The sequence below is a fragment of the Pseudophryne corroboree genome, chromosome 8 (genome assembly GCF_028390025.1).
Source record: "Pseudophryne corroboree isolate aPseCor3 chromosome 8, aPseCor3.hap2, whole genome shotgun sequence".
NCBI classification, from domain to species: domain Eukaryota; kingdom Metazoa; phylum Chordata; class Amphibia; order Anura; family Myobatrachidae; genus Pseudophryne; species Pseudophryne corroboree.
Window position 1 is genome coordinate 233,845,847 of NC_086451.1, and position 24,904 is coordinate 233,870,750.

Genomic DNA, 24,904 nt, shown 5'->3' on the forward strand with positions numbered 1-24,904 from the left:
CAGTGGGCTCACTCGCAAGTGGACCCCTGGATCCTGCAGGTAGTATCTCAGGGGTACAAATTGGAATTCGAGACGTCTCCCCCTCGCCGGTTCCTGAAGTCTGCTTTACCAACGTCTCCCCCCGACAGGGAGGCGGTATTGGAAGCCATTCACAAGTTGTATTCCCAGCAAGTGATAATCAAGGTACCCCTCCTACAACAGGGAAAGGGGTATTATTCCACGCTGTTTGCGGTACCGAAGCCGGACGGCTCGGTGAGACCAATTTTAAATCTGAAATCCTTGAACACTTACATAAAAAGGTTCAAGTTCAAGATGGAGTCACTCAGAGCAGTGATAGCGAACCTGGAAGAAGGGGACTATATGGTGTCTCTGGACATCAAGGATGCTTACCTCCATGTCCCAATTTGCCCTTCTCACCAAGGGTACCTCAGGTTTGTGGTACAGAACTGTCACTATCAGTTTCAGACGCTGCCGTTTGGATTGTCCACGGCACCCCGGGTCTTTACCAAGGTAATGGCCGAAATGATGATTCTTCTTCATAGAAAAGGCGTCTTAATTATCCCTTACTTGGACGATCTCCTGATAAGGGCAAGGTCCAGAGAACAGTTAGAGGTCGGAGTAGCACTATCTCAAGTAGTACTACGACAGCACGGATGGATTCTAAATATTCCAAAATCGCAGCTGATTCCGACGACACGTCTGCTGTTCCTAGGAATGATTCTGGACACAGTACAGAAAAAGGTGTTTCTCCCGGAAGAGAGAGCCAGGGAGTTATCCGACCTAGTCAGGAACCTCCTAAGACCAGGCCAAGTGTCAGTACATCAATGCACAAGGGTCCTGGGAAAGATGGTGGCTTCTTACGAAGCGATTCCATTCGGCAGATTCCACGCAAGAACTTTTCAGTGGGATCTGCTGGACAAATGGTCCGGATCGCATCTTCAAATGCATCAGCGGATAACCCTGTCTCCAAGGACAAGGGTGTCTCTCCTGTGGTGGTTACAGAGTGCTCATCTCCTAGAGGGACGCAGATTCGGCATTCAGGATTGGTTCCTGGTGACCACGGATGCCAGCCTGAGGGGCTGGGGAGCAGTCACACAGGGAAGAAATTTCCAGGGCTTGTGGTCAAGCATGGAAACGTCACTTCACATAAATATCCTGGAACTCAGGGCCATTTACAATGCCCTAAGTCAGGCAAGACCTCTGCTTCAGGGTCAGCCGGTGTTGATCCAGTCGGACAACGTCACGGCAGTCGCCCACGTAAACAGACAGGGCGGCACAAGAAGCAGGAGGGCAATGACGGAAGTGGCAAGGATTCTTCGCTGGGTGGAAAATCATGTGATAGCACTGTCAGCAGTGTTCATTCCGGGAGTGGACAACTGGGAAGCAGACTTCCTCAGCAGACACGATCTTCACCCGGGGGAGTGGGGACTTCACCCAGAAGTCTTCCACATGATTGTGAACCGTTGGGAAAAACCAAAGGTGGACATGATGGCGTCCTGCCTCAACAAAAAACTGGACAGATATTGCGCCAGGTCAAGGGACCCTCAGGCAATAGCTGTGGACGCTCTGGTAACACCGTGGGTGTACCAGTCAGTGTATGTGTTCCCTCCTCTTCCTCTCATACCAAAAGTACTGAGAATCATAAGAAGGAGAGGAGTAAAGACTATACTCGTGGCTCCGGATTGGCCAAGAAGGACTTGGTACCCGGAAATTCAAGAGATGCTCACGGAAGACCCGTGGCCTCTACCTCTAAGAAAGGACCTGCTCCAGCAGGGACCATGTCTGTTCCAAGACTTACCGCGGCTGCGTTTGACGGCATGGCGGTTGAACGCCGGATCCTGACGGAAAAAAGGCATTCCGGATGAAGTCATCCCTACCCTGATCAAAGCCAGGAAGGATGTGACCGTACAACATTATCACCGTATTTGGCGAAAATATGTTGCGTGGTGCGAGGCCAGGAAGGCCCCTACAGAGGAATTTCAACTGGGCCTAAAATTAGGGTCCAATAAGGTTCAAATTTAGGCCCTGTCAATATTCTTCCAAAAAGAACTAGCTTCTGTTCCTGAAGTTCAGACGTTTGTCAAGGGAGTACTGCATATACAGCCTCCTTTTGTGCCTCCAGTGGCACCTTGGGATCTCAATGTAGTTTTGGGGTTCCTAAAATCACATTGGTTTGAACCACTCACCACTGTGGACTTAAAATATCTCACATGGAAAGTGGTAATGCTGTTAGCCCTGGCTTCAGCCAGGCGTGTTTCAGAATTGGCGGCTTTATCCTATAAAAGCCCTTACCTAATTTTTCATACGGATAGGACAGAATTGAGGACTCGTCCTCAATTTCTCCCTAAGGTGGTTTCAGCATTTCACTTAAACCAGCCTATTGTGGTGCCTGCGGCTACTAGGGACTTGGAGGATTCCAAGTTACTGGACGTAGTCAGGGCCCTGAAAATATATGTTTCCAGGACGGCTGGAGTCAGAAAATCTGACTCGCTGTTTATCCTGTATGCACCCAACAAGCTGGGTGCTCCTGCTTCTAAGCAGACTATTGCTCGTTGGATTTGTAGTACAATTCAGCTTGCACATTCTGTGGCAGGCCTGCCACAGCCAAAATCTGTAAAAGACCATTCCACAAGGAAAGTGGGCTCATCTTGGGCGGCTGCCCGAGGGGTCTCGGCTTTACAACTTTGCCGAGCTGCTACTTGGTCAGGGGCAAACACGTTTGCTAAATTCTACAAATTTGATACCCTAGCTGAGGAGGACCTGGAGTTCTCTCATTCGGTGCTGCAGAGTCATCCGCACTCTCCCGCCCGTTTGGGAGCTTTGGTATAATCCCCATGGTCCTTTCGGAGTCCCCAGCTTCCACTAGGACGTTAGAGAAAATAAGAATTTACTTACCGATAATTCTATTTCTCATAGTCCGTAGTGGATGCTGGGCGCCCATCCCAAGTGCGGATTGTCTGCAATACTTGTACATAGTTACAAAAATCGGGTTATTATTGTTGAGCCATCTTTTCAGAGGCTCCTCTGTTATCATGCTGTTAACTAGGTTCAGATCACAGGTTGTACGGTGTGATTGGTGTGGCTGGTATGAGTCTTACCCGGGATTCAAAATCCTTCCTTATTGTGTACGCTCGTCCGGGCACAGTATCCTAACTGAGGCTTGGAGGAGGGTCATAGGGGGAGGAGCCAGTGCACACTAGGTAGTCCTAAAGCTTGTTACTTTTGTGCCCAGTCTCCTGCGGAGCCGCTATTCCCCATGGTCCTTTCGGAGTCCCCAGCATACACTACGGACTATGAGAAATAGAATTATCGGTAAGTAAATTCTTATTTTTGCCTCAATGTGCGGAAACTCCTCTCCTCTAACCTAAGCAAGTGACCACGTGTCCTCTGTGCTGATCTTATAGAAAACAGGTCCCTCCCAAACTCTGTGTATTGACCCCTTATATATTTGTAGATGTTGTTCATGTCCCATCTTAGTCTCCTCTTTTTCATGCTATCTCCCTTCCCATTTGAGTTGTCTAAAACGGGTGCTTTCAATATGTTCTGGTTTTGGCTTAGAATATAAATTGATTAATATTCTGTGTATTGTATTATAAATTCTAGAAACAAAACATACAGATCTCTGCATAGCATACAAAGATATTTTAACTGTATTTGTTTTGACTGGACCTTTAAAAGTAATATACTGGGGTTTTTTTGTTTGTTTTGTTTTTTAGATTCCCTGGGAGGTAACAGCCATACCCTCATGATTGCATGTGTTAGTCCTGCTGATTCTAACATGGAGGAGACTTTAAATACTCTTCGGTATGCAGACAGAGCCAGAAAGATCAAGAATAAACCTATAGTGAACACGGACCCAAAGGCTGCAGAACTTCACAGATTAAAGCAGCAGGTAAATGGTTGTACTTTCCAGTAGAAAGCTGACAAAGATGAAGAAAAGTTTTGTTTAAAATCTTCTAATTCTCCATTTCGGCTGTTTATTTTAAATGTTTTTCTTATAGGTGCAAGAACTGCAGGTCTGTTTGCTACAGGCCCATGGAGGAACATTACCTGTCTTTACAAAGTAAGAACATAAAACTTAGTGCAGTATTTCTCATGATTTGGCAAAATGTATTTCATTAGTAGTCGCTTTTCTTTTTGAACCTGAAGAATAATTTAACATTTAATGGAGTGTTCTGTCATTGGCAATGTATGACTGTTCACATCAACAATATTTACAGTACCTCAACATTCCAGATCCTAATGTGCACCTCTAAGGGGTGCGAAGGAAAAATATCTGCAAAATTGTTGGTTACATGATGCAAGAGAATCTGTCTAATTGTAGCCGCCATTGCAGAGTACTGAATTCTTCCCCAAATTTGAAAGTTCCACTTTTAAATAGCTTTTTCTTAAAATGTTGTTACATTTTGTTTTCATGTACAATATCGGGGGTGGGATAGTTTCAGTTTCGTGCCTAACAGAGAAGGGCACTATTTTTCAGGGACTGCTTTTAAGCAGCTTCAAAGTTTATTTTCACGTTTATTTTACATTTACTTGAGCAGGGAGTGAGTCAGCGCTAGAGGCTTCCTCACTGCCGCTCCAATGATACCCTGCGGCCACAGCTCTGGCGACCGGGTCAGTGACCTCGGCCGGGCTCCAGCACACAGTAGGGGCTCCTCATCCAGATGCAACAGGGACATTGAAGGCGGCTCCCAGCTGCGTACATCTAGTCTTTCACTGTCGTTGGTCCTGGCAGTGGGGGCTCAAGTTGACTCCACATCACCACTATGGTAACAGGGCACTATACAGTTTGGCTGCTATTACCTTCGGGTCCAGGCTATACAAGAAGATAGGCTTTCTCTAACGTCCTTGAGGATGCTGGGACTCCGTAATGACAATGGGGAATAGACAGACTCCGCAGGAGATAGGGCACTTTAAGAAAGCTTTGGACTCTGGGTGTGCACTGGCTCCTCCCTCTATGCCCCTCCTCCAGACCTCAGTTTTACACTGTGCCCAGAGCAAGATGTGTGCACTGCAGAGTGCTCTCCAGAGTGTTCTGCCTAGAAGCATTTTTTTTTTCTCGAACGTCCTAGTGGATGCTGGGGACTCCGAAAGGACCATGGGGAACAGCGGCTACGCAGGAGACTGGGCACAACGTAAAAGCTTTAGGACTAGCTGGTGTGCACTGGCTCCTCCCCCTATGACCCTCCTCCAAGCCCCAGTTAGATTTTGTGCCCGAACGAGAAGGGTGCAATCTAGGTGGCTCTCCTGAGCTGCTTAGAGTAAAAATTTAAATAGGTTTTTTATTTTCAGTGAGACCTGCTGGCAACAGGCTCACTGCATCGAGGGACTTAGGGGAGAGAAACGAACTCACCTGCGTGCAGAGTGGATTGGGTTTCTTAGGCTACTGGACATTAGCTCCAGAGGGACGATCACAGGCCCAGCCATGGATGGGTCCCGGAGCCGCGCCGCCGGCCCCCTTACAGATGCTGAAGCAAGAAGAGGTCCATAAATCGGCGGCAGAAGACTTTCCTGTCTTCATAAGGTAGCGCACAGCACTGCAGCTGTGCGCCATTGCTCTCAGCACACTTCACACTCCGGTCACTGAGGGTGCAGGACGCTGGGGGGGGGGGGCGTCCTGGGAAGCAATGAATTTACCTTAGTTGGCGAAAAATACATCACATATAGCTCCTGGGCTATATGGATGTATTTAACCCCTGCCAGTTTTCCAGTAAAAAGCGGGAGAAGAGCCCGCCGTGAAGGGGGCGGGGCCTATCTCCTCAGCACACAGCGCCATTTTTCCCACACAGCTCCGCTGGTAGGAAGGCTCCCAGAATCTCCCCTGCATCCTGCAACTACAGAAACAGGGTAAAAAAGAGAGGGGGGCACTTATTTGGCAAAATAACAGATATAAGCAGCTATAAGGGATAGACACTTATTGTAAGGTTGTCCCTATACATATATAGCGCTCTGGTGTGTGCTGGCAAACTCTCCCTCTGTCTCCCCAAAGGGCTAAGTGGGTCCTGTCCTCTATCAGAGCATTCCCTGTGTGTGTGCTGGGTGTCGGTACGTGTGTGTCGACATGTATGAGGAGGAAAATGATGTGGAGGCGGAGCAGAGTGTCTGTAACAGTGATGTCACCCCCTAGGGGGTCGACACCTGAGTGGACGTACTGTTGAAAATTACGTGACAGTGTCAGCTCTATATAAAAAAAACAGTGGTTGACATGAGACAGCCGGCTACTCAGCTTGTGCCTGTCCAGACGTCTCATAGGCCGTCAGGCAGATGGCAGATACAGACGCCGACATGGATACTGACTCCTGTGTAGACGGTGAAGAGACAACCGTGATTTCCAGTAGGGCCACACGTTACATGATTGAGACAATGGAAAATGTTTTATACATTTCTGATAATACGAGTACCACCAAAAAAGGGGTATTATGTTCGGTGAGGGAAAAACTACCTGTAGTTTTCCTGAATCTGAGAAATAAAATGTGTGATGATGCGTGGGTTTCCCCCCGATAACAATTAATAATTTCTTAAAAAGTATTGGCTGCATACCCTTTCCCGCCAGAGGTTAGGATGCATTGGGAAACACCCCCTAGGGGGGATAAGGCGCTCACACGCTTGTAAGAACAAGGGCTCTACCTTCTCATGAGATGGCCGCCCTTAAGGATCCTGCTGATAGAAAGCAGGAGGGTATCCAAAAAAAGGTATTTACACACATACTGGTGTTATACTGCGACTAGCTATCGCCTCAGCCTGGAGGTGCAGTGCTGGGTTGGCATGGTCGGATTCCCTGACTGGAAATATTGATATCCTAGATAAGGATAGTATATTATTGCCTATAGAGCATTTAAAAGATGCATTTCTATATATGCATGATGCACAGCGGAATAATTGACGACTGGCATCAAGTATAAGTGCGTTGTCCAATTCTACCAGTAAAATGGTCAGGTGATGCGGATTCCAAACGCCATTTGGAAGTATTGCCTTTGAAAGGGAACATTTGGGGTCGGTCTTTTAGACCTGGTGGCCACGGCAACAGCTGGGAAATCCACGTTTGTACCCCAGGTCGCCTCTCAAAATAAGACGCCGTATTATCAGGCGCAGTCCTTTGTTGGCAAGCGGACAAAAGGTTCCTCTTTTCTGCTCGTGACAGAGGGAGAGGAAAAAGGCTGCAGAGATCAGCCAGTTCCCAGGAACAGAAACCCTTTCCAGCCTCTGCCAAGCCCTCAGTATGACGCTAGGGCTTTACAAGCTCAGGCACGGTGGGGGCCCGTTCTCAATGAATTTCAGTGCGCAGTGGGCTCACTCGCAAGTTGACCCCTGGATCCTTCAGGTAATATCTCAGGGGTACATATTGGAATTCGAGACGTCTCCCCCTCGCCGTTTCCAAAAAGTCGACTTTACCGACGTCTCCCTCTGACAGGGAGGCAGTTTTGGAAGCCATTCACAAGCTGTATTCCCAGCAGGTGATAATCAAGGTACCCCTCCTGCAACAGGGAACGGGGTATTATTCCACACTATGGTGGTACCGATGCCAGTCGGCTCGGTGAGACCGATTCTAAAATCTAAAATCTTTGAACACTTACATACAGAGGTTCAAATTCAAGATTGAGTCACTCAGAGCAGTGATTGCGAACCTGGAAGAAGGGGACTACATGATGTCTCGGGACATCAAGGATGCTTACCTTCATGTCAAAATTTACCCTTCTCACCAAGGGTACCTCAGGTTTATGGTACAGAACTGTCACTATCAGTTCAGACGCTGCCGTAGGGATGGTCCACGGCACCCCGGGTCTTTACCAAGGTAATGGCCGAACTGATGATGATCCTTCGAAGGAAGGGAATTTTAGTTATCCCTTACTTGGACGATTCCCTGATAAGGGTAAGATCCAGGGAACAGTTGGAGGTCGGTGTAGCACTATCTCAGATAGTGTTGCGGCAGCACGATTGGATTCTCAATATTCCAAAATCGCAGCTGGTTCCGTCGACGTGTCTTCTGTTCCTAGGGATGATCCTGGACACAGTCCAGAAAAAGGTGTTTCTCCCGGAGGAGAAAGCCAGGGAGTTATCCGAGCTAGTCAGGAACCTCCTCAAACCGAGCCAAGTCTCAAGTTCAATGCACAAGGGTTCTGGGTAAAATGGGGGCTTCCTACGAAGCAATCCCATTCGGCAGATTCCACGCAAGAACTTTCCAGTGGGACCTGCTGGACAAATGGTCCGGGTCGCATCTTCAGATGCATCAGCGGATAACCCTGTCACCAAGGACAAGGGTGTCCCTCCTGTGGTGGTTGCAGAGTGCTCATCTTCTAGAGGGCCGCAGATTCGGCATTCAGGACTGGGTCCTGGTAACCACGGATGCCAGCCTGCGAGGCTGGGGAGCAGTCACACAGGGAAGGAATATCCAGGACTTATGGTCAAGCCTGGAGACATCACTTCACATAAATATCCTGAAGCTAAGGGACATTTACAATGCTCTAAGCTTAGCAAGACCTTTGCTTCAAGGACAGCCGGTGTTGATCCAGTCGGACAACATCACGGCAGTCACCCACGTAAACAGACAGGGTGGCACAAGAAGCAGAAGGGCAATGACAGAAGCTGCAAGGATTCTTCGCTGGGCGGAAAATAATGGGATAGCACTGTCAGCAGTATTCATTCCGGGAGTGGACAACTGGGAAGCAGACTTCCTCAGCACGACCTCCACCCGGGGAGAGTGGGGACTTCACCCAGAAGTCTTCCACAGGATTATAAACCGTTAGGAAAAACTCGACAGGTATTGCGCCAGGTCCAGGGACCCTCAGGCAATAGCTGTAGACGCTCTGGTAACACCGTGGGTGTACCAGTCAGGGTATGTGTTTCCTCCTCTGCCTCTCATACCCAAGGTACTGAGATTGATAAGATGGTGAGGAGTAAGCACTATATTCGTGGCTCCGGATTGGCCAAGAAGGACTTGGTAACCGGAACTTCAAGAGATGCTCACGGAGGATCCGTGGCCTCTACCTCTAAGAAGGGACCTGCTCCAGCAAGGACCCTGTCTGTTCCAAGACTTACCGCGGCTGCGTTTGACGGCATGGCGGTTGAACGCCGGATCCTGAAGGAAAAAGGGCATTCCGGATGAAGTCATCCCTATCCTGATCAAAGCCAGGAAGGATGTAACCGCAAAAACATTATCACCGCAATTGGCGAAAATATGTTGCGTGGTGCGAGGCCAGTAAGGCACGACGGTGGAAATTCGACTGGGTCGATTCCTACATTTCCTACAAACAGGAGTGTCTATGGGCCTGAAATTGGGGTCCATTAAGGTTCAAATTTCGGCCCTGTCAATTTTCTTCCAAAAAGAACTAGCTTCAGTCCCTGAAGTTCAGAGGTTTGTAAAAGGGGTACTGCATATACAGCCTCCTTTTGTGCCTCCAGTGGCACTTGGGATCTCAATGTAGTTTTTTTTTTTGGATTCCAAAAGTCACATTGGTTTGAACCACTTAAATCTGTGGAGTTAAAATATCTCACATGGAAAGTGGTCATGCTGTTGGCCCTGGCCTGGGCCAGGCGCGTGTCAGAATTGGCGGCTTTATCCTGTAAAAGCCCTTATCTGATTTTCCATTCGGACAGGGCGGAATTGAGGACTCGTCCTCAATTTCTCCCTAAGGTGTTTTCGGCATTTCACTTAAACCAACCTATTGTGGTGCCTGCGGCTACTAGGGACTTGGAGGATTCCAAGTTGCTGGACGTAGTCAGGGCCCTGAAAATATATGTTTCCAGGACGGCTGGAGTCAGAAAATCTGACTCGCTGTTTATCCTGTATGCACCCAACAAGCTGGGTGCTCCTGCTTCTAAGCAGACGATTGCTCGTTGGATTTGTAGTGCAATTCAGCTTGCACATTCTGTGGCAGGCCTGCCACAGCCAAAATCTGTAAAAGCCCATTCCACACGGAAAGTGGGCTCATCTTGGGCGGCTGCCTGAGGGGTCTCGGCTTTACAACTTTGCCGAGCAGCTACTTGGTCAGGGGCAAACACGGTTGCTAAATTCTACAAATTTGATACCCTGGCTGAGGAGGACCTGGAGTTCTCTCATTCGGTGCTGCAGAGTCATCCGCACTCTCCCGCCTGTTTGGGAGCTTTGGTATAATCCCCATGGTCCTTTCGGAGTCCCCAGCATCCACTAGGACGTTAGAGAAAATAAGAATTTACTTACCGATAATTCTATTTCTCATAGTCCGTAGTGGATGCTGGGCGCCCATCCCAAGTGCGGATTGTCTGCATTACTTGTACATAGTTATTGTTACAAAAATCGGGTTATTGTTGTTGTGAGCCATCTTTTCAGAGGCTCCTTCTGTTATCATGCTGTTAACTGGGTTCAGATCACAAGTTGTACGGTGTGATTGGTGTGGCTGGTAATGAGTCTTAACCGGGATTCAAAATCCTTCCTTATAGTGTACGCTCGTCCGGGCACAGTATCCTAACTGAGGCTTGGAGGAGGGTCATAGGGGGAGGAGCCAGTGCACACCAGCTAGTCCTAAAGCTTTTACTTTGTGCCCAGTCTCCTGCGGAGCCGCTGTTCCCCATGGTCCTTTCGGAGTCCCCAGCATCCACTACGGACTATGAGAAATAGAATTATCGGTAAGTAAATTCTTATTTTTTTTACTACTTTTTCACAGGGAGCACTGCTGGCAACAGGCTCCCTGCATCGAGGGACTGAGGAGAGAGGAGCAGACCTTCTTGTCAAAGATAGGCTCTGCTTCCTCGGCTACTGGACACCAGTAGCTCCAGAGGGGGTGAACGTAGGTTCTTACTGGGCGTCCTCCCCCGGAGCCGCGCTGCCATTCTCCTCACAGAGCTAGAAGTACAGAAGACAGAAGTCATCAGGCGGCAGAAGCCTTCAGCATCACTGAGGTAACGCACAGCACTGCAGCTGTGCGTCATTGCTCCCATACACCTCACATACTCCGGTCACTGTAAGGGTGCAGGGCGTGGGGGGGGCGCGCCCTTGGCAGCAATATAAACCTCTGCATGGCAAAAAGACTATGTGTACAGGTGGGCTCTGTACATGTATATAAAAGAGCCTCCGCCATATTTTACTAAGTTTGAGCGTGACAGAAGCTCGCCGCCGAGGGGGCGGGGCTTCTCCCTCAGCACTCACCAGCGCCATTTTCTCTCCACAGCACTGCTGAGAGGAAGCTCCCCGGACTCTCCCCTCCTTACACACGGTGAAAGTGTGCTTAAAAGAGGGGGGGGGGGGGCACATAATTGGCGGTTTACATATTATACAGCGCTGCTGGGGGAAAACATTGTGTTGGTCTCCAGGGTCATTGCGCTGGGGCGTGCGCTGGCATACTCTCCTTGTCTCTCCAAAAGGCCTTGACAGGGATACTGTCTTCAGGAAAGGGGTTCCCTGTGTGTGTGTGTGAAGTGTCGGTACGCGTGTGTCGACATGTTTGATGAGGAAGGCTCGCTTAATGTGGAGGGGGAGTGCTTGAATGTCAGGTCGGCAACGCCGACACCGGAATGGGTGGATATGCTGAATGTCTTGAATGCAAATGTCAATCTATTGCATAAAAGGTTAGACAAGGCAGAAGCTAGGGATCAGTCAGGTAGCCAGTCCATGCCTGTCCCTGGGGCGCCAGGTCCTTCGGGGTCTCAGAAGCTGACCATATCCCAGATCGATGACACAGATACCGACACAGATACTGACTCTAGTGTCGACTATGAAGATGGAAAATTACAGCCGAAGGTGGCTAAGGGTATACGGTACATGATTATTGCCATTAAAGAGGTTTTGCATATTACTGAGGACCCTGACACGAGGGTACACATGTATAAAGGGAAAAAGCCTGAAGTCACTTTTCTCTAACGTCCTAGTGGATGCTGGGGACTCCGTAAGGACCATGGGGAATAGACGGGCACCGCAGGAGACTGGGCACTCTAAAGAAAGATCAGTACTATCTGGTGTGCACTGGCTCCTCCCTCTATGCCCCTCCTCCAGACCTCAGTTAGAATATGTGCCCGGCCAGAGCTGGGAGCTCCTAGTGGGCTCTCCTGAGCTTGCTAGAAAAGAAAGTATTTTGTCAGGTTTTTTATTTTCAGAGAGCTTCTGCTGGCAACAGACTCTGTGCAACGAGGGACTGAGGGGAGAGAAGCAAACCTACGAACTGTGGCTAGGTTGCGTTTCTTAGGCTACTGGACACCATTAGCTCCAGAGGGATCGAACACAGGAACCTAACCTTGATCGTCCAATCCCGGAGCCGTGCCGCCGTCCCCCTCGCAGAGCCAGAAGTACAGAAACAGCAGAAGCAAGAAGACATCGAAATCAGCGGCAGAAGACTCCTGTCTTCACTAAAGGTAGCGCACAGCACTGCAGCTGTGCGCCATTGCTCCCGCAGCACACCCACACACTCCGGGCACTGTAGGGTGCAGGGCGCAGGGGGGGGCGCCCTGGGCAGCAATTAAGATACCTGATGGCAAAAGTATACATATATACAGTCAGGCACTGTATATATGTACGAGCCCCCACCATTTTTATACGTAAGAAGCGGGACAGAAGCCTGCCGCTGAGGGGGCGGGGCTTTCTTCCTCAGCACACCAGCGCCATTTTCTCTTCACAGCTCCGCTGGAAGGACACTCCCCAGGCTCTCCCCTGCAGTATATCAGGTGCAATAGAGGGTAAAAAAGAGGGGGGGGGCACATAGACTTAGGCGCAGATATATATATATATATATATATATATATATATATATATATATATATATATATATATATATATATATATATATATATATATATATATATATATATAAACAGCTACTGGGTAAACACTAAGGTACTGTGTAATCCCTTGGTTATATAGCGCTGGGGTGTGTGCTGGCATACTCTCTCTCTCTGTCTCCCCAAAAGCCTTGGTGGGGTCCTGTCCTCAGTCAGAGCATTCCCTGTATGTGTGCGGTGTGTCGGTACGCCTGTGTCGACATGTTTGATGAGGAAGGATACGTGGAGGCAGAACAAGTGCAAACAGATGTGTTGTCGCCCCCGACGGGGCCGACACCGGATTGGATGGATATGTGGAAGGTGTTAAATGATAATGTAAGCTCCTTACATAACAGATTAGATAAAGCTGTAGCCTTGGGACAGTCGGGGTCTCAACCCATGCCTGCTCCCACAGCGCAGAGTCCGTCAGGGTCTCATAAGCGCCCAATATCCCAGTTAGTTGACACAGATGTCGACACGGAATCTGATTCCAGTGTCGACGACGATGAAGCAAAGTTGCAGCCTAAAATGACTAAAGCTATCCGCTACATGATTGTGGCAATGAAGGATTTATTACACATTTCTGAGGAAAATCCGGTCCCTGACAAGAGGATTTATATGTATGGGGAGAAAAAGCAAGAAGTGACTTTTCCCCCCCGTCACATGAATTGAATGATTTATGTGAAAAAGCATGGGATTCCCCTGATAGGAAGCAAGTTATTTCCAAAGGATTACTGATGGCGTATCCTTTCCCACCAACGGACAGGTTACGCTGGGAATCCTCACCCAGGGTAGACAAGGCGTTGACGCGCTTGTCTAAAAAGCTGGCCCTGCCGTCTCAGGAGACGGCCGCCCTAAAGGATCCTGCGGATAGAAAGCAGGAAGCTATCCTGAAGTTGTTTACACACATTCTGGTACGCTGCTGAGGCCAGCAATTGCTTCGGCCTGGATGTTTAGTGCGGTAGCAGCATGGACGGATACTCTGTCTGAGGAGTTAGATACCCTGGACAGGGACTCTGTTCTAATGACCCTGGCACATGTCAAGGACTCGGTCCTGTATATGCGGGATGCCCAGAGGGACATTTGCCTGCTGGGCTCTAGAGTAAACGCAATGTCCATTTCTGCCAGAAGGGTCTTATGGACTCGGCAATGGACAGGGGATGCCGACTCTAAAAAACACATTGAGGTTTTACCGTATAAGGGTGAGGAATTGTTTGGGGACGGTCTCTCAGACCTAGTTTCCACAGCTACGGCTGGGAAGTCAAATTTCTTGCCTTATGTCCCTCCACAGCCTAAGAAAGCACCGTATTACCAAATGCAGTCCTTTCGTTCGCAAAAAAGCAAGAAAGTCAGAGGTGCATCTTTTCTTGCCAGAGGCAGGGGTAAAGGAAAGAGACTGTACCACGCATCTAGTTCCCAGGAACAAAAGTCTTCCCCGGCTTCCACTAAATCCACCGCATGACGCTGGGGCTCCACAGGCGGAGCCAGGAGTGGTGGGGGCGCGTCTCCGGCATTTCAGCCACCAGTGGGTTCGCTCACGGGTGGATCCTTGGGCTATACAAGTAGTGTATCAGGGATACAAGCTGGAATTTGAGGTGACGCCCCCTCACCGTTACCTAAAATTGGCCTTGCCAGCTTCCCCCATGGAAAGGGAGGTAGTGCTGGCAGCAATTCACAAGTTATACCTCCAGCAGGTGGTTGTAAAGGTTCCTCTCCTTCAACAGGGAAGGGGTTACTATTCCACTATGTTTGTAGTACCGAAACTGGACGGTTCGGTCAGACCCATCTTGAATTTAAAATCCCTGAACATTTATCTGAGGACATTCAAGTTCAAAATGGAATCGCTCAGAGCGGTCATTGCAAGCCTGGAAGAGGGGGATTTTATGGTGTCTCTGGACATCAAGGGTGCTTACTTGCATGTCCCCATTTATCCACCTCATCAGGAGTACCTCAGATTTGTGGTACAGGATTGTCATTACCAATTCCAGACGTTGCCGTTTGGGCTCTCCACAGCACCGAGAATATTTACCAAGGTAATGGCGGAAATGATGGTGCTCCTGAGAAAGCAAGGAGTCACAATTATCCCATACTTGGACGATCTCCTCATAAAGGCGAGGTCCAGAGAGCAGTTGTTGTTCAGCGTAGCACACTCTCAGGAAGTGTTGCAACAGCACGGCTGGATTCTGAATATCCCAAAATCACAGCTCATTCCTACGACGCGTCTGCCCTTTCTGGGCATGATTCTGGACACGGACCAGAAGAAGCTGTTTCTCCCGGCGGAGAAGGCTCAAGAGCTCTTGACTCTAGTCAGAGGCCTCTTAAAACTGAAACAGGTGTCGGTGCATCACTGCACGCGAGTCCTGGGAAAGATGGTGGCCTCATACGAAGCCATTCCCTTCGGCAGGTTCCATGCGAGGATCTTTCAGTGGGATCTGTTGGACAAGTGGTCCGGATCGCATCTTCAGATGCATCGGCTGATCACCCTGTCCCCCAGGGCCAGGGTGTCTCTCCTGTGGTGGCTGCAGAGTGCTCACCTTATCGAGGGCCGCAGGTTCGGCATACAGGACTGGGTCCTGGTGACCACGGATGCGAGCCTCCGAGGATGGGGGGCAGTCACTCAGGGAAGAAACTTCCAAGGGTTGTGGTCAAGTCAGGAGGCTTGTCTACACATAAATATCCTGGAACTAAGGGCCATATACAACGCCCTGAGTCAAGCGGAGCCTCTGCTTCGCAACCAATCGGTGCTGATTCAGTCAGACAACATCACCGCAGTGGCTCATGTAAACCGCCAGGGCGGCACAAGAAGCAGAGTGGCGATGGCGGAAGCCACCAGGATTCTTCGTTGGGCGGAGAATCACGTGCAAGCACGGTCAGCAGTGTTCATTCCGGGAGTGGACAACTGGGAAGCAGACTTCCTCAGCAGACACGATCTCCACCCGGGAGAGTGGGGACTTCATCAAGAGGTCTTCATGCAGATTGCACAGCGGTGGGAACTGCCACAGGTGGACATGATGGCGTCCCGCCTCAACAATAAGCTAAAAAGATATTGCGCCAGGTCAAGGGACCCTCAAGCGATAGCTGTGGACGCGCTGGTAACACCATGGATGTTCCAGTCGGTCTGTTTCTTCCTCCTTCCTCTCATACCCAAGGTGCTGAGAATTGTAAGAAAAAGAGGAGTGAGAACAATATTCATTGTTCCGGATTGGCCAAGAAGGACTTGGTACCCGGTACTGCAAGAAATGCTCACAGAGGACCCATGGCCTCTGCCTCTCAGACAGGACCTGTTGCAACAAGGGCCCTGTCTGTTCCAAGACTTGCTGCGGCTGCGTTTGACGGCATGGCGGTTGAACGCCGGATCCTAGCGGAAAAAGGCATTCCAGATGACGTTATTCCTACGCTGATAAAGGCTAGGAAGGACATGACAGCAAAGCATTATCACCGTATATGGCGAAAATACGTTGCTTAGTTTGAGGCCAGGAAGGCCCCTACAGAGGAATTCCAGCTGGGTCGATTCCTGCACTTCCTACAGTCTGGAGTGTCTATGGGCCTAAAATTAGGGTCCATAAAGGTCCAGATTTCGGCCCTATCCATTTTCTTTCAAAAAGAACTGGCTTAACTGCTGAGGTTCAGACGTTTGTTAAGGGAGTGCTGCATATTCAGCCCCCTTTTGTGCCACCAGTGGCACCTTGGGATCTTAACGTGGTGTTGGGTTTCCTAAAATCCCACTGGTTTGAGCCACTTAAAACCGTGGAGCTAAAGTATCTCACATGGAAAGTGGTCATGCTGTTGGCCTTAGCTTCGGCTAGGCGTGTGTCAGAATTGGCGGCTTTGTCAAGCCCCTATCTGGTTTTCCATATGGACAGGGCAGAATTGCGGACTCGTCCGCAATTTCAGCCAAAGGTGGTGTCATCTTTTCATTTGAACCAACCTATTGTGGTGCCTGCGGCTACTCGGGACTTGGAGGATTCCAAGTTGCTTGACGTAGTCCGGGCTTTGAAGATTTATGTAACCAGAACGGCTGGAGTCAGGAAGACTGACTCGCTGTTTATTCTGTATGCATCCAACAAGCTGGGTGCTCCAGCTTCAAAGCAAACTATTGCTCGCTGGATCTGTAACACAATTCAGCAGGCTCATTCTGCGGCGGGATTGCTGCAGCCGAAATCAGTGAAAGCCCATTCCACAAGGAAAGTGGGTGTTTCTTGGGCGGCTACCTGAGGGGTCTCTGCATTACAGCTTTGCCGAGCTGCTACTTGGTCGGGTTCAAACACATTTGCAAAATTCTATAAGTTTGAAACCCTGGCTGAGGAGGACCTTGTGTTTGCCCATTCGGTGCTGCAGAGTCATCCGCACTCACCCGTCCGTTTGGGAGCTTTGGTATAATCCCCATGGTCCTTACGGAGTCCCCAGCATCCACTAGGACGTTAGAGAAAATAAGAATTTACTCACCGGTAATTCTATTTCTCGTAGTCCGTAGTGGATGCTGGGTGCCCGTCCCAAGTGCGGACTTTCTGCAATACGTGTATATAGTTATTGCTTAACAAAGGGTTATGTTTATGTGGCATCGGTTGAGTGATGCTCAGTTGTTGTTCATACTGTTAACTGGGTAAGTTTATCACAAGTTGTACAGTGTGATTGGTGTGGCTGGTATGAGTCTTACCCTGGATTCCAAAATCGTTTCCTTGTAATGTCAGCTCTTCCGGGCACAGTTTCCTTAACTGAGGTCTGGAGGAGGGGCATAGAGGGAGGAGCCAGTGCACACCAGATAGTACTGAATCTTTCTTTAGAGTGCCCAGTCTCCTGCGGAGCCCGTCTATTCCCCATGGTCCTTACGGAGTCCCCAGCATCCACTACGGACTACGAGAAATAGAATTTCTCTGACGTCCTAGTGGATGCTGGGACTTCGTCAGGACCATGGGGATTAGCGGCTCCGCAGGAGACAGGGCACAAAAATAAAAGCTTTAGGACTAGGTGGTGTGCACTGGCTCCTCCCCCTATGACCCTCCTCCAAGCCTCAGTTAGGTTTTTGTGCCCGTCCGAGCAGGGTGCAATCTAGGTGGCTCTCCTAAAGAGCTGCTTAGAAAAAGTTATTAGGTTTTTTATTTTCAGTGAGTCCTGCTGGCAACAGGCTCACTGCAACGAGGGACTTATGGGAGAAGAAGTGAACTCACCTGCGTGCAGGATGGATTGGCTTCTTAGGCTACTGGACACCATTAGCTCCAGAGGGATCGAACACAGGCCCAGCCATGGAGTCCGGTCCCGGAGCCGCGCCGCCGACCCCCTTGCAGATGCCGAAAAGTGAAGAGGTCCAGAAACCGGCGGCAGAAGACTTTTCAGTCTTCATGAGGTAGCGCACAGCACTGCAGCTGTGCGCCATTGTTGTCAGCACACTTCACACCAGCGGTCACTGAGGGTGCAGGGCGCTGGGGGGGGGGCGCCCTGGGCAGCAATGATAATACCTTGTTCTGGCTAAAAATACATCACATATAGCCCCTGGGGCTATATGGATGTATTTAACCCATGCCAGGTCTCACAAACACCGGGAGAAGAGCCCGCCGAAATAGGGGGCGGGGCCTATCTCCTCAGCACACAGCGCCATTTTCCTGCACAGCTCCGCTGCGAGGAAGGCTCCCAGGACTCTCCCCTGCACTGCACTACAGAAACAGGGTAAAAAAACAGAGAGGGGGGGCACTTTTTTGGCGATATTGATATATTAAGCTGCTATAAAGGAAACCACTTCTGTAGGGTTGTTCCTATATATTTATAGCGCTTGGGTGTGTGCTGGCAAACTCTCCCTCTGTCTCCCCAAAGGGCTAGTGGGGTCCTGTCTTCGATAAGAGCATTCCCTGTGTGTCTGCTGTGTGTCGGTACGTGTGTGTCGACATGTATGAGGACGATGTTGGTGTGGAGGCGGAGCAATTGCCGGTAATGGTGATGTCACCCCCTAGGGAGTCGACACCGGAATGGATGGCTTTGTTTATGGAATTACGTGATAATGTCAGCACGTTACAAAAATCAGTTGACGACATGAGACGGCCGGCAAACCAGTTAGTACCTGTCCAGGCGTCTCAGACACCGTCAGGGGCTGTAAAACGCCCTTTACCTCAGTCGGTCGACACAGACCCAGACACGGACACCGAATCTAGTGTCGACGGTGAAGAAACAAACGTATTTTCCAGTAGGGCCACACGTTATATGATCACGGCAATGAAGGAGGCTTTGCATATCTCTGATACTGCAAGTACCACAAAAAGGGGTATTATGTGGGGTCTGAAAAAACTACCTGTAGTTTTTCCTGAATCAGAGGAATTGAATGAAGTGTGTGATGAAGCGTGGGTTAACCCCGATAGAAAACTGCTAATTTCAAAGAAGTTATTGGCATTATATCCTTTCCCGCCAGAGGTTAGGGCGCGCTGGGAAACACCCCCTAGGGTGGATAAGGCACTCACACGCTTATCAAAACAAGTGGCGTTACCGTCTCCTGAAACGGCCGCCCTCAAGGATCCAGCTGATAGGAGGCTGGAAACTACCCTGAAAAGTATATACACTCATACTGGTGTTATACTGCGACCAGCCATCGCCTCAGCATGGATGTGCAGTGCTGGGGTGGTTTGGTCGGATTCCCTGACTGAAAATATTGATACCCTGGATAGGGACAGTATTTTATTGACTATAGAGCAATTAAAGGAGGCTTTTCTTTATATGCGAGATGCTCAGAGGGATATTTGCACTCTGGCATCGAGAGTAAGTGCGATGTCCATATCTGCCAGAAGAAGTTTATGGACGCGACAGTGGTCAGGTGATGCGGATTCCAAACGGCATATGGAAGTATTGCCGTATAAAGGGGAGGAATTATTTTGGGTCGGTCTATCGGATTTGGTGGCCACGGCAACAGCCGGGAAATCCACCTTTTTACCTCAGGTCCCCTCCCAACAGAAAAAGACACTGTCTTTTCAGCCGCAGTCCTTTCGTTCCTATAAGAACAAGCGGGCAAAAGGACAGTCATATCTGCCCCGAGGCAAAGGAAAGGGTAAGAGAGTGCACCAAGCAGCTCCCTCCCAGGAGCAGAAGCCCTCCCCGGCTTCTGCAAAGCCCTCAGCATGACGTTGGGGCTTTACAAGCGGACTCAGGGGCGGTGGGGGGTCGACTCAAGAATTTCAGCGCACAGTGGGCTCACTCACAGGTGGACCCCTGGATCCTGCAGGTAGTATCTCAGGGTTACAGGTTGGAATTCGAGAAGTCTCCCCCTCGCCGGTTCCTAAAGTCTGCTCTGCCAACGTCTCCCTCAGACAGGGCGACGGTATTGGAAGCCATTCACAAGCTGTATTCTCAGCAGGTGATAGTCAAGGTACCCCTCCTACAACAGGGAAAGGGGTATTATTCCACACTATTTGTGGTACCGAAGCCGGACGGCTCGGTAAGACCTATTCTAAATCTGAAATCTTTGAACCTGTACATACAAAAATTCAAGTTCAAGATGGAGTCACTCGGAGCAGTGATAGCGAATCTGGAAGAAGGGGACTTTATGGTGTCCCTGGACATCAAGGATGCTTACCTGCATGTCCCAATTTGCCCTTCACATCAAGGGTACCTCAGGTTCGTGGTGCAAAACTGTCATTATCCGTTTCAGACGCTGCCGTTTGGATTGTCCACGGCACCTCGGGTCTTTACCAAGGTAATGGCCGAAATGATGTTTCTTCTGCGAAGAAAAGGCGTATTAATTATCCCTTACTTGGACGATCTCCTGATAAGGGCAAGGTCCAGAGAACAGCTGGAGGACGTAGTAGCACTAACCCAAGTAGTGCTGCAACAGCACGGGTGGATTCTGAATTTTCCAAAATCTCAATTGACCCCGACGACACGTCTGCTGTTCCTGGGAATGATTCTGGACACGGTTCAGAAAAAGGTGTTTCTTCCGGAGGAGAAAGCCAGGGAGTTATCCGAACTTGTGAGGAACCTCCTAAAACCAGGAAAAGTGTCTGTGCATTAATGCACAAGAGTCCTGGGAAAAATGGTGGCTTCTTACGAAGCGATTCCATTCGGCAGATTCCACGCACGAACTTTTCAGTGGGATCTGCTGGACAAATGGTCCGGATCGCATCTGCAGATGCATCAGCGGATAACTTTGTCTCCACGGACAAGGGTGTCTCTTCTGTGGTGGTTGCAGAGTGCTCATCTGTTAGAGGGCCGCAGATTCGGCATACGGGACTGGGTCCTGGTGACCACGGATGCCAGTCTGAGAGGCTGGGGAGCGGTCACACAGGGAAGAAACTTCCAGGGAGTATGGTCAAGCCTGGAGATGTCTCTTCACATAAATATACTGGAGCTAAGAGCGATTTACAATGCTCTAAGCCTGGCAAAACCCCTGCTTCAGGGTCAGCCGGTGTTGATCCAGTCGGACAACATCACGGCAGTCGCCCACGTAAACAGACAGGGCGGCACAAGAAGCAGGAGGGCAATGGCAGAAGCTGCAAGGATTCTTCGCTGGGCCGAAGATCATGTGATAGCACTGTCAGCAGTGTTCATTCCGGGAGTGGACAACTGGGAAGCGGACTTCCTCAGCAGACACGATCTACACCCGGGAGAGTGGGGACTTCATCCAGAAGTCTTCCACATGATTGTGAACCGTTGGGAAAAACCAAAGGTGGATATGATGGCGTCCCGCCTCAACAAAAAACTGGACAGGTATTGCGCCAGGTCAAGAGACCCTCAGGCAATAGCTGTGGACGCTCTGGTAACACCGTGGGTGTTCCAGTCAGTGTATGTGTTTCCTCCTCTGCCTCTCATACCAAAAGTACTGAGATTTATACGGCAAAGGGGAGTAAGAACGATACTCGTGGCTCCGGATTGGCCAAGAAGAACTTGGTACCCGGAACTTCAGGAGATGCTCACGGAAGATCCGTGGCCTCTACCTCTAAGACGGGACCTGCTTCAGCAGGGACCGTGTCTATTCCAAGACTTACCGCGGCTGCGTTTGACGGCATGGCGGTTGAACGCCGAATTCTAAGGGAAAAAGGCATTCCGGAAGAGGGCATCCCTACCCTGGTAAAAGCCAGGAAGGAGGTGACTGCACAACATTATCACCGCATTTGGAGAAAATATGTTGCGTGGTGTGAGGCCAGGAAGGCCCCGACGGAGGAATTTCAACTGGGTCGATTCCTACATTTCCTGCAAACAGGATTGTCTATGGGCCTCAAATTAGGGTCCATTAAGGTTCAAATTTCGGCCCTGTCGATTTTCTTCCAGAAAGAATTGGCTTCAGTTCCTGAAGTCCAGACTTTTGTAAAAGGAGTACTACATTTACAGCCCCCGGTTGTGCCCCCAGTGGCTCCGTGGGATCTTAATGTAGTTTTGGATTTTCTCAAATCCCATTGGTTTGAGCCACTCAAATCGGTGGATTTGAAATATCTTACATGGAAAGTAACCATGCTACTGGCCCTGGCTTCAGCCAGGAGAGTGTCAGAATTGGCGGCTTTATCGTATAAAAGCCCATATCTGATTTTCCATTCGGACAGGGCAGAACTGCGGACGCGTCCTCAGTTTCTACCTAAGGTGGTTTCAGCGTTTCACCTGAACCAGCCTATTGTGGTGCCTGCGGCTACTAGCGATTTGGAGGATTCCAAGTTGCTGGACGTTGTCAGGGCATTGAAAATATATATTTCAAGGATGGCTGGAGTCAGAAAATCTGACTCGCTGTTTATACTGTATGCACCCAACAAGCTGGGTGCTCCTGCTTCTAAGCAGACGATTGCTCGTTGGATTTGTAGCACAATTCAACTTGCACATTCTGTGGCAGGCCTGCCACAGCCTAAATCTATCAAGGCCCATTCCACAAGGAAGGTGGGCTCATCTTGGGCGGCTGCCCGAGGGGTCTCGGCATTACAACTCTGCCGAGCAGCTACGTGGTCGGGGGAGAACACGTTTGTAAAATTCTACAAATTTGATACCCTGGCTAAAGAGGACCTGGAGTTCTCTCATTCGGTGCTGCAGAGTCATCCGCACTCTCCCGCCCGTTTGGGAGCTTTGGTATAATCCCCATGGTCCTGACGGAGTCCCAGCATCCACTAGGACGTCAGAGAAAATAAGATTTTACTTACCGATAAATCTATTTCTCGTAGTCCGTAGTGGATGCTGGGCGCCCATCCCAAGTGCGGATTGTCTGCAATACTTGTACATAGTTATTGTTACAAAAAAATCGGGTTGTTATTGTTGTGAGCCGTCTGTTCAGAGGCTCCTACGTTTGTCATACTGTTAACTGGGTTCAGATCACAGGTTGTACGGTGTGATTGGTGTGGCTGGTATGAGTCTTACCCGGGATTCAAAATCCTTCCTTATTGTGTACGCTCGTCCGGGCACAGTATCCTAACTGAGGCTTGGAGGAGGGTCCTAGGGGGAGGAGCCAAAGCACACCACCTAGTCCTAAAGCTTTTATTTTTGTGCCCTGTCTCCTGCGGAGCCGCTAATCCCCATGGACCTGACGGAGTCCCAGCATCCACTACGGACTACGAGAAATAGATTTATCGGTAAGTAAAATCTTATTTTCTCTGACGTCCTAGTGGATGCTGGGAACTCCATAAGGACCATGGGGAATAGATGGCTCCGCAGGAGACTGGGCACATCTAAAGAAAAAATTAGGACTATCTGGTGTGCACTGGCTCCTCCCCCTATGACCCTCCTCCAAGCCTCAGTTGGATTTCTGTGCCCGGCTGAGCTGGATGCACACTAGGGGCTCTCCTGAGCTCCTAGAAAGAAAGTATAATTTAGGTTTTTTATTTTACAGTGAGACCTGCTGGCAACAGGCTCACTGCACCGAGCGACTAAGGGGAGAAGAAGCGAACCTACCTAAGTGGTGGTAGCTTGGGCTTCTTAGGCTACTGGACACCATTAGCTCCAGAGGGATCGCACACAGGACCCGACCTCGTCATCCGTTCCCGGCGCCGCGCCGCCGTCCCCCTTACAGAGCCAGAAGCAAGAAGGTCCGGAAAATCGGCGGCTGAAGACTTCTGTCTTCTCCAAGGTAGCGCACAGCACTGCAGCTGTGCGCCATTGCTCCTCATGCACACCACACACTGCGGTCACTGATGGGTGCAGGGCGCTGGGGGGGGGGCGCGCCCTGAGCAGCAATAAATAACACCTTGGCTGGCAAACTGACACCATATATAGCCCCAGAGGCTATATAGGTGTATATTATCCCCTGCCAGAAAACTTAAAATTGCGGGAGAAAGCCCGCCGAAAAAGGGGCGGGCCATCTCCCTCAGCACACTGGCGCCATTTTCCCTCACAGCTCCGCTGGAAGGATCGCTCCCTGGCTCTCCCCTGCAGTCCTGCACTACAGAAAGGGTAAAAAAAGAGGGGGGGGGGCCACAAATTTAGGCGCAGTATAATATATGCAGCTATTAGGGGAAAACACACTTTATAGGTGATATCCCTGTGGTATATAGCGCTCTGGTGTGTGCTGGCATACTCTCCCTCTGTCTCCCCAAAGGGCTTTGTGGGGTCCTGTCCTCTGTCAGAGCATTCCCTGTGTGTGTGCTGTGTGTCGGTACCGCTGTGTAGGAAAATTATGTGGAGGCAGAGCAAATGCCTGTAAGTGTGTTGTCACCCCCTGAAGGGTCGACACCTGTGTGGATGGACTTATGGAAGGAATTACGTGAGTGTCAGCTCCTTACATAAAAGGTTTGACGACATAGGACAGCCGGCTACTCAGCTTGTGACTGTTCCAGCGTCTCAAATGTCATCAGGGGCTTTAAAACGCCCGCTACCTCAGATGGCAGACACAGATGTCGACACGGATACCGACTCCAGTGTCGACGACGATGAGACTAATGTACCCTCCAATAGGTCCACCCGTTACATGATTGAGGCAATGAAAAATGTATTACACATGTCTGATAATACCCCAGGTACCACAAAAAAGGGTATTATGTTCGGTGAGAAAATACTCCCAGTAGTTTTTCCTGCATCTGAGGAATTAAATGAGGTGTGTGCGGAAGCCTGGACTTCCCCCGATAAGAAATTGATAATTTCTAAACGGTTATTGGCAGCGTACCCTTTCCCGCCAGAGGATAGGTCACGTTGGGAAACATCCCCTAGGGTAGATAAAGCGCTTACACGTTTATCAAAACAGGTGGCACTACCGTCTCCGGATACGGCCGCCCTAAAGGATCCTGCCGATAGAAAGCAG

The 24,904-nt window shown here is 49.8% G+C and overlaps 1 protein-coding gene across 1 annotated transcript in view; it reads left to right on the forward strand.

The window, feature by feature from the left end:
- The window catches only part of KIF4A (kinesin family member 4A), a 579,230-nt gene that overhangs the window by 151,728 nt on the left and 402,598 nt on the right, over positions 1-24,904 (forward strand). Inside the window, exons 9-10 of the mRNA XM_063937105.1 lie at positions 3,717-3,892; positions 4,002-4,063. Coding sequence (XP_063793175.1) covers positions 3,717-3,892; positions 4,002-4,063 — 238 coding nt within the window. The remainder of the gene's footprint in view (positions 1-3,716; positions 3,893-4,001; positions 4,064-24,904) is intronic.